The 8,368-nt window shown below is 46.2% G+C and overlaps 2 protein-coding genes across 3 annotated transcripts; both read right to left on the bottom strand.

The window, feature by feature from the left end:
* Positions 1-9: 9 nt before the first annotated feature.
* LOC131109046 (regulator of MON1-CCZ1 complex-like) lies at positions 10-4,239 on the bottom strand. 2 transcript variants are annotated; one of them, XM_058060585.1, is made up of 21 exons: positions 4,005-4,239; positions 3,736-3,812; positions 3,591-3,675; positions 3,459-3,515; positions 3,304-3,390; positions 3,101-3,241; positions 2,920-3,023; positions 2,710-2,799; positions 2,537-2,642; positions 2,348-2,456; positions 2,156-2,200; positions 2,035-2,088; positions 1,829-1,957; positions 1,640-1,746; positions 1,453-1,572; positions 1,311-1,388; positions 1,122-1,226; positions 801-869; positions 652-739; positions 423-560; positions 10-356 (listed from the first exon to the last, which is right to left on the bottom strand). In XM_058060585.1, the coding sequence occupies exons 1-21, from the start codon at positions 4,101-4,103 to the stop codon at positions 277-279; spliced, it is 1,968 nt and encodes a 655-aa protein (XP_057916568.1). In that variant the 5' UTR covers positions 4,104-4,239; the 3' UTR covers positions 10-276. The 2 variants fall into 2 exon arrangements, with proteins under 2 accessions (XP_057916568.1, XP_057916569.1); XM_058060586.1 differs by lacking the exons at positions 3,736-3,812; positions 4,005-4,239 and having other exon boundaries at positions 3,464-3,515; positions 3,591-3,681.
* A 110-nt stretch (positions 4,240-4,349) lies between these two features.
* On the bottom strand, positions 4,350-8,242 carry LOC131109047 (serine/threonine-protein kinase RIO3-like). The gene is made up of 13 exons (XM_058060587.1): positions 7,956-8,242; positions 7,280-7,395; positions 7,010-7,152; positions 6,843-6,950; positions 6,657-6,766; positions 6,296-6,439; positions 6,090-6,217; positions 5,832-6,014; positions 5,601-5,760; positions 5,449-5,529; positions 5,291-5,380; positions 5,101-5,211; positions 4,350-5,016 (listed from the first exon to the last, which is right to left on the bottom strand). The coding sequence occupies exons 1-13, from the start codon at positions 7,989-7,991 to the stop codon at positions 4,909-4,911; spliced, it is 1,518 nt and encodes a 505-aa protein (XP_057916570.1). The 5' UTR covers positions 7,992-8,242; the 3' UTR covers positions 4,350-4,908.
* Between the last annotated feature and the right edge of the window lie 126 nt (positions 8,243-8,368).

The following is an 8,368-nucleotide window of genomic DNA, read 5'->3' as shown; positions in this document are numbered from 1 at the left end:
TACTTGTCCTTGCTTTGATAACATTTTTCTCAACTTTATTTACACTTGTGCGCATTCATTTCCTTGGAATGATGAAGGTGCAAAAACAACATGGACAAAATTATTGGGACAATTACAGGAGAGAATTGAGAATTTTTCAAGTTGGAAGTCTTGGTATCAATGGTATATATTGATGGCCACTGGATTTCTTTTAGCATCTTTAATGTCTAAAAATGTCACATCCAGCACATCCTTCAATTCTGCTGGAAAAAGTTGGGACACCCCTGGTACAAAATGTCAGACAGTGGAGGTCTTCATCAGCGCCTGTTCACCAAACAGCTGAGTGAAGTGAAGCACGTGTTCCTCGCAGTGCTCTCCTACACACGCGCACACACACACACAGTGATGATGACGAGGTTGTCATATGTGTCAAGCGTGCTCACCTGTGTTGAAGGCGGGGTTTCCCCTGAGCCGCTGGTTCCTCTGCTGGAAGGACCTGAAGACGGTGTAGAACAACATGTTGTCCCCAGTCTGCCGAGCAGCATCCAGAAACTTGCGGGCGGACATGTTGTCATGAGCACCTGCGCCATGTTGACAACACAGATTATCTCTCCAGATAAAGAAGCCTGTGAGCGCTCACACAATGGCGTGTGATGCCGTAGAGTGGCATACCAACGCTGCGGATGAACCTGACTGCGGCCAGAACCTGCTGCTTGGACAACAGAACCTCCACGATCTCGTCGTTGGCCGTCGACAGGCGCTGCAACACAACACAACATGTTATTTTAGGAAGATGATGACAACACATGATTGTCGATTACCTTCAACATGTCAAGTGACAGCTGGTGGGCAGGTGGGTACGTGCTTTCCAGAGACAGAAGCAAGCAGGCCTGAAGGTCACAACAATATGAGTAGCCATGTTACATGCTATCAGCTAGCTGGCTAATAACACTGTACAAGACAATGTAATATCAAAATTCAATGAGCATTATCATCTTAATTGGGATGAATCATATCACAACCGAATTAAGCTGAATTAAATTGCAGTGAAAATTGAATTGGCATGAATTGCATACTACATCTTCAGTTATTTGTAGACTGAAGGACTCCTACAACCACCAGCCTCGTCTAGTGTGTCTCACCAGAGGTTTGGAGTCAGTGAGGACGTGATACTGGAGGAACTGATGCAACATGTAGAAGAGGTTGTGCTGCACCAACGTCTTGATGACCAGCTCGTACAAATAATGCTGACAAAGCAAATAGAAACATGAAGGTAAAATATTGTGTGGGAAGGACATTTTAAAAGCAGCATCACTCGGCTGCTTTCTTACCTGCACGGTGATCTGGAAATGGTTTAAAGAGCGGATGTACTCCATCAATACGGCAATGGTGAACTTGTGGCTAGCACCCTACAAACACATTTTACCACCACATGAAAAACTCACAGCACTGCTTAAAATGTTTTGTTCCTACCTTTCTCTCCGTAAAGGCAGACAAGACGTGCGTGTACATGTCTGATTGGTCGATGACCGCTTGAGTTCTGATTGGTCGCTTCTGAGCGGCGCTGCCTCTCGCTGGCCCCGACTCCATCGCCTTGGAATGAGAACAAAGAACTGACACTCAGCCCCTACTTGCCGCCCCCTCTAATGACATCCCTCACCGCGGTGTAGCTTTGCTCCGCCTCCAGGAAGTCCTTGTACACCTGATTGAGCTTGTCAAAGACGGTCGCCACCACAGGAAGACTCCCCTTCTGTTCACCTTCCAGAACTAACCACACACATTAACATTAGCTTGCTCACTGAAGTGGCTTCGACCTGTTTCCGTGGTTACCAAGCAACAACAACCGTACGCTGAGAGCAGACGGACAGGATGGCCATCTTGCAGTCTCTGCGACGCAACAGCAAGTCCATCAGTTTGCCCTTGTCACTCAGCAGGTTGACGGTGGGGGTGAGCTTCACGTGAAGGTACCACAGGTAACCTGAGCGGGGCGACAATGCGCTCAATCACATGCCGTCAGCATGTCGCTGTTTGTACTTGTATGTCTTTATTTGTCACCTTCGCTAGCGCTGATGATGATGTCAGGCTGGAAGACGCTCCAGGAGGACGAGTCTGGTGTGAAGGTTAAGCTCAACGAGAGAGACAAACAAAGAAGGACGAACAAACATGTTGAGGATACATAGTTGACACGGGACAGGAGGCTGCGAGGGCACCACTGCTGGACCTACAAACATTGAAAGCATTATTATTATTATTATTATTATTATTATTATTAGTTTCGTAATTTCTTTACTTGCTGCCTCGGACTCATACAGAAAGGTCGCTTATCATTAAATTAGTGTGTGTGTGTGTTTGTGTATTGACCACGTACCTGCCAGTGGGATGCTAAAGGGATGTATGGAGCGTGCAGGTAGAACAGGCTGATGCGTACTGATGACGCCGTCCGACTCCTTCAACTTGATGTCGAAGATCAATGACGTCTGAAAAAAAAAACACACTGGTTTGCATCATGCATGTAGCGACTCCATTGGTATTTCCATTCACTTGCACGCATACGTACCTGAGTGCTCTGATGATGGACCACCACCAGGTTGTCAACAATGTTAAGTGCAAACTTTCCTGTTGTGTTCAACTTCAACACGTGTGTCTTCTTACACACGCCCTCCCTATAACACGTATATGTGGAGATTTTAAAATGCACACGTTTCGTGAATGACATGTGTGTGGGTTTACCTTGCCAAATGGTAGAGCACCACCTCTGCACTGGGACTGTTGGCCGTCCTGGAGTGATGTTTTAGGTACATCACGTAGAGCTGACTATAACTATCAAGACATACATGTTAGCGTAGAGGAGACTGAGCGCAGCTGCAGTAAAGTGGAGACTATGGAGTGTCAAACTAAGAAGAGCAACAGGCTAATCAGTAGGCTAATGAAGCGTCTTACATGGTCGCCATGGCAACGTCCCTCTCTGACAGGCTGAGTTTGGCAGGCTTGGGAACAACAGGCAGCTCAATCTCAAACTTGGACATCTTGGACATGCTCCCAGTCTTCGCCGAAGAAAGACAAACACACACACAGTGAGATGAGTCGTGCGCATGAATAAACACTTTGATCGAGATCTGACCCGAAATGCGAAGGGCTGCAGGACGTTGCCTTGCACTGTGGTGGACAGCAGGATGACGGCCGTCTCGGGACAGTACTGGTACCAGTTGACATTGATGCTGTGGCTCTTGAGCAGTTTGACCGTGCGCTTGTCCGGAAACACCTGAACACAACACAAGTGTGAGCGGAGCCAAGACACTTTTAAAAGAAGACCCCAAAGCGTACCTGATAGAACTCGATGCCCTGGTCGCTAATGAAGACAATCTCGTTCCAATTGGTCCAGCAGAAGCCAAGAAGGTTTGCGTTCTTCATCTGAACATGGCGGTCACAATGAGGTGAGCAAGGCTTGCCATGATTGGTTGCTTAATTTAACGGCTCACCTTACACTCGTGTGTGAACTCTGTGTGAGGGTAGTCGGGAATGAAGTTGATGAAGTCCTTGAGAGGAGTGAAACTGTCAATCATCTGATCCAACATACTTTAACTGTCATCGATGAGACAATTACAACTCACCACAGACTTGGACGTTCTTTGCACAGCCAAAATTTTGTTTCCAATTGAGAACTTGATGCACTTTACTTCTCCCTTGTCGTCCATCCTGAAGAGAAAACAGACAGGCGCATTTCTAACTCGTTTGTCCCATTCAAAGTGAACGTACCTGAAGGCAACGGAACTCTTGTCGTCAGGTCCTTTGACCACCACCCCCGTGGCGCCTCCTGAACGCACCGCGAACACCTGAAGGCAGCACAGAGCACCTTTTAGTCTGAAACCAACTAAAATAATAATGTTTACTTTATTGAACTTATTGCTTCAACGAAGGTATCCCGAAATTACTGTTTTTTTGTTTCCATTTAATTCGTGATGTAAGTTGTTTACAGTCAGTCAGCTGACCGAGCTAACTAGCACGCTAACACTAGGCTAACTGACCTGCTTGTTGGCTTCATCGAAGAATACGTTGTTGACGCTTGAGGCATTTTCAAACTGCACGGGGTTGTCACAAAGTTCCAAGTAGTGTTCGCCACTCATCCTCAATTTCGGCTCACGTTTTATTCCCTTGTTTTAACGACAGAAAACATTGAACTGCACATCCGGAAGTGTCACTGTCATGTGCTTTATTTGGCTTCCGATGGGAAGTTTCACAATAAACGTAAATATTTTGAGAGTTCTTTCAAACCCAAACCTGCGGTTCTACGAGACTGTGCTTTATACAACAGCGCCGTTATATTTCGCAAAGGAAACCAAAATGACCACAAGAAATGTTACGACTACGTCACAACATCCATCATTGGCGCAATCATTTTTATTTTGAAGAACAAGACAGGAAGTTAAGTAACAGTGAAGAGCAACTGGAGACCAAGAATGCATGATTGTGTGAAAGTGCACTACACAGTTGTGTGCTGTTCACGTACTGATGTTAGGGTTTAGAATTTTTATTTCAAGAGGCTTGAAGGTGCACTTTGCATACATTCTCTCCCCAAGCGATTGCTAACACTGAATCATTTTCCTTCTTGAAAACAAAGCTGCTGATGATCAACAATCACACAATCTACTCTCGCCTGCTCCACATTGTAAGTTATAATTATGATCCACTGGCCCAAATGTGAGCAAACCACCCCAATCTTCCAACAAGTGTTAAACTGTGTTGTGTATTCTGATGACCTCACAGTGGAACCAATCAAAGATTAAGAAGCTTCCTCAAAAGCAGGACGTCAACACAGTGCGGCCAGCAGGAGGCGCTGTGTTCCTGCTTGAGCAAAGGAAGCAGTTGGTGGGCGGTGCCATCTTAATGGCTTCTTCAACATGGTGAAGAGAGAGCAAGCCTGTGTAAGCGTTAGTCATCAGCGTCTACTTCTAAAGGGGGGTCTTCTGAGGCCACCGGGAACATCTTCTTTCCACGCCGCTGGACGTGGTCCTCATTCCTCTTTTCCAATGCCACAATCTGAAACAAGTCAGACCCAAACTTATAAGACCGTGAACGATTTCGATGTTTGGAGCAAGACGATACTGTGTGCGTGTGTGTTACCTCAGCAACAAACTCCGCCTCATCCTCTGTAATCGGAATGTTCAGTCCGGTCACAGTGTTGAAAAGCTCAAAGGCATTCATCGCCTCACTCACTCCTCTCTTCTGGAAGAACTGCGCACACATGCACATCGTTGTGGGCATCTCTTTAGTCTGCTAACAAAAAAACTATTTTGCAGTGTCTGGGTGTTACCGTGGAAACATTCCTGCAGTCTCTCAAGAGGAACTCCAGGCCATGAGGATGCATCGGCTCAACAGACTGACTGACGTCGATCAGCCACACCTGCAACACACACAGGTAGTGGTGACATGATGCACCCCAAAGAAAGGGGTATAGCAAGTGTTACTTACCTTTCCTTGGTGCCACAGCATGTTGTATTCACTGAGGTCAGCATGAACCAGATTACATTCCTGATACAGCTGTTGCATCACCTAATGCACACACACACTAATTGCGGCATATATGTAGTTTGTGTGTGTGTGTGTGTTGACAGTGTACTTACATTTAAGACCTGGTAGAAAGCGTCCTTCATGTCGTCAGAACTTAACATGACTTCCTTCAGTTTAGGAGCAGGGACATGATCTTTGCCAATGAACGACATGACCAGGATGTGTTTCTTCAACAGGACCACGTCTGGACAAGGAATCCCCGCCTTCTTCATCCTAAACACAAGCACACACATTTGAGCACACATCAAACGTGTGCATATTAGCTTCGCCACTAAAAAGGTCACCTGGTCAAGTTGTGCATCTCCTTCTCGGCCCACAGCCTGATGATCTTTCGAGGGTTCAGCTTGGTGAAGCGATCAATGAAGCGGTAGTCATCTTTGATGTAGCGGTCGCGGTTCTTGAACTCGTTCAGGGTGGTCTTAAACACCTTTAGGACCACCTCGTCTGGGACAGGCTGCTCATCCAGGCTGATGCACACAAATGCACACATAAGACACGTGGACAGAGAAGGCATTTCCATCATGAATGCTAACTTGGCTCACCTTCCTCCATTTGCATGGAAGACCACTGACTCTTTTCCGGTGCTGATGCAGCCGTTGATGTTCTCCAGCACGCCGGCATTCACCATCTTGTACATGAGCAGACGAGTGCGGGGGTCCACCGCTTGCTCCTGTCAGGAAGGAGGAGGTGTTTGTCTTTGAGCCGGGTGGGGCTCACAAGCATTTAGGGAGGTGGCACGAGTACTCACGGCAGTGGAGTGTTCCTTCTTCTCGTGCACTCTGGCGCTGCGCTTCTGCTCGTTGTAACAGTGCTGCTTGAGCGAGTTAAACACCTGATTGGACAGCTTGAGGTCCATGCCCAGACCGTCACCCACGTGCACCTCGGGGGCAAACTGCATGAGGACAGGGCGGAGTCAAACTGCAGCATTGACATAAATTTAACAGGGACAATGACTGTCCAGCAGGAGGCAGTATGTAAAGCTTTGTGAACCTGTTTTTGTATTCAAATGACCTGAAACATTTTTATAAACATCCTAAAACTACATTATGAGAACCAGATCAAAGGAAACATACTAAGATTAATTATTGAGTAGAATGAGCATTACATACATTGTCCATGCGGGCAGTATTCTTGCGGCCGCACATCACTTCGTCATGTTTGGTTGTGATGTTCTTGCCTTTCCCAGTGAACCCTTTCCTGGGCGTGGTCTGAGGCTTCTCTGAATCATCACACAAACACACACAGTACAATGAACTGCAGTATTATGGCGGCTCCAGTTGCTCCAGTTGCGTTACCTGCCCTGTAGGGGTCGTGTCTGGTGTCCTGCCAGTCCACCTCGTCCTCTGAGCTATCGCTGTCCTCGTACGGGTGCACCATGCGGTAGTTCTCGAAGGAGATGGACACTGGACATGCCACAGAGTTGAGTATGACAGGGGTTTGTTTGATGACAACTTTATTCTACCTTTGCTTTCTCCATTGAACTTCCTCTCCTCGCGACGCAGCTGATCGTCAAACTCACGATCAAACTGCATCTGCAGCATCTGAGCGAGCATCAGGTCACTCTCCGTGTCCGGAGCATCATCGGACAACAATAAATCTGCTGGACTGAACATGAACACACATGATTAACCACTATCCAAGTGTTTTCCACCAGGGGAGCAATAAGCTGATGGAAACAACACCTGACATTTATAATGTTTAAACATTACACGCTTAGCGGGTCAACGCTTACTCAATGAGGCTTGGGAACGTCTGGTTCTCCTCATCCAGCTGCCGGGCCAGTTGCTCGCTCATTACATCAGCTAGTGAGCAGGAGGGGGCTGCTGGCACCGCCGGACCCCATGGGCTCTGAGGGTACATGACACCTTGACTACCATTACTTTCAATTGCTTTCCACTCTCTTACCATGTGTACAGGCCCAGAGGTGCATTGTCGTCATTTTCAGGATCGGATTTGCATAAAAACAGTATAACTATTATAAGCTTTACAATATTCAGGGCGTGTGCTTTAATGACACACTGACTTTAGCCATCGCTATGAAACATGCTCATGAACTATTTAAAGCACTTGTCATGTTCACTGACAGCAAACGAGATTTCCTGTATATGGCCATGTATTCATAGGCCCCGCCTCCCAGTGACATTTATTGAAATTTGCTGCGAATCATATATTTAAGATATCAATAAACTTTATAAACCTACTTAGAACTAATACTATGACGTCACCTGACTGTTTTCAAGTTTTGAAACGAAGCCAACAGCGCGTGACGTTCTCTGTTGACGTCATTGAGGAGGCCATATTGGCTACAACAACTAGCAAGTCAACGATGTTACCTTTTACTGACAAACGACCTTGTACAAACATTCTACGACAATACATACGTGGATGTACAAGTAACGCACAATTACCTTTTGTGTGTGAGCTGTCACTCCACTTTGATCCATGATTTTCAAGTTTGATTCCTCGAGTGAAAGGTGGCTCACGACGAAGCTTAGCAGGTCGATTGAATGTACGAAACAAAACGACAACCAATTTTATCACGACGTGACACGCAAAGATAATATTGTGGTAGTTCCAGCAACGATTAAAAGAAGATTAAGATGAGGTTACAAAGACGAAATTTGTCGTAAACGGAGAGAGGAGCTGAAGGTGCTTCCGGTCAGGCCAGAACCCAGAGTCAACAGGAAGTGCATTATCGTCCGCTGAGTGGAATCATGTGTCATCATCCTAATCATCCTTTATTATTTTTTTGTTAAAATGTTCACAAATAAATTTGTTCACATGTTTTTGTCATGTGTTTTAGGTGGATTTAAATAATGAT

Source organism: Doryrhamphus excisus, chromosome 21 (genome assembly GCF_030265055.1).
Source record: "Doryrhamphus excisus isolate RoL2022-K1 chromosome 21, RoL_Dexc_1.0, whole genome shotgun sequence".
NCBI classification, from domain to species: Eukaryota; Metazoa; Chordata; class Actinopteri; order Syngnathiformes; family Syngnathidae; genus Doryrhamphus; species Doryrhamphus excisus.
The sequence above is the reverse complement of the archived record's forward strand: the minus strand, read 5'-3'. Positions and strand labels throughout refer to the sequence as shown.

Bases quoted from the DNA above. Each gene is read 5' to 3' on its own strand.
- LOC131109046 (XM_058060585.1), bottom strand. From the start codon at position 4,103: ATGAGTGGCGAACACTACTTGGAACTTTGTGACAACCCCGTGCAGTTT. The intron at 740-800 runs GTAATCGACAAT...GTTGTGTTGCAG, and splicing joins TGTCACTTGACATGTTGAAG to CGCCTGTCGACGGCCAACGA. The intron at 561-651 runs GTATGCCACTCT...AACATGGCGCAG, and splicing joins CAGGTTCATCCGCAGCGTTG to GTGCTCATGACAACATGTCC.
- LOC131109047 (XM_058060587.1), bottom strand. From the start codon at position 7,991: ATGGATCAAAGTGGAGTGACAGCTCACACACAAAAG. The intron at 5,761-5,831 runs GTGACCTTTTTA...GCTTGTGTTTAG, and splicing joins GAGATGCACAACTTGACCAG to GATGAAGAAGGCGGGGATTC. The intron at 5,017-5,100 runs GTAACACACACG...GACTTGTTTCAG, and splicing joins AGGCGGAGTTTGTTGCTGAG to ATTGTGGCATTGGAAAAGAG.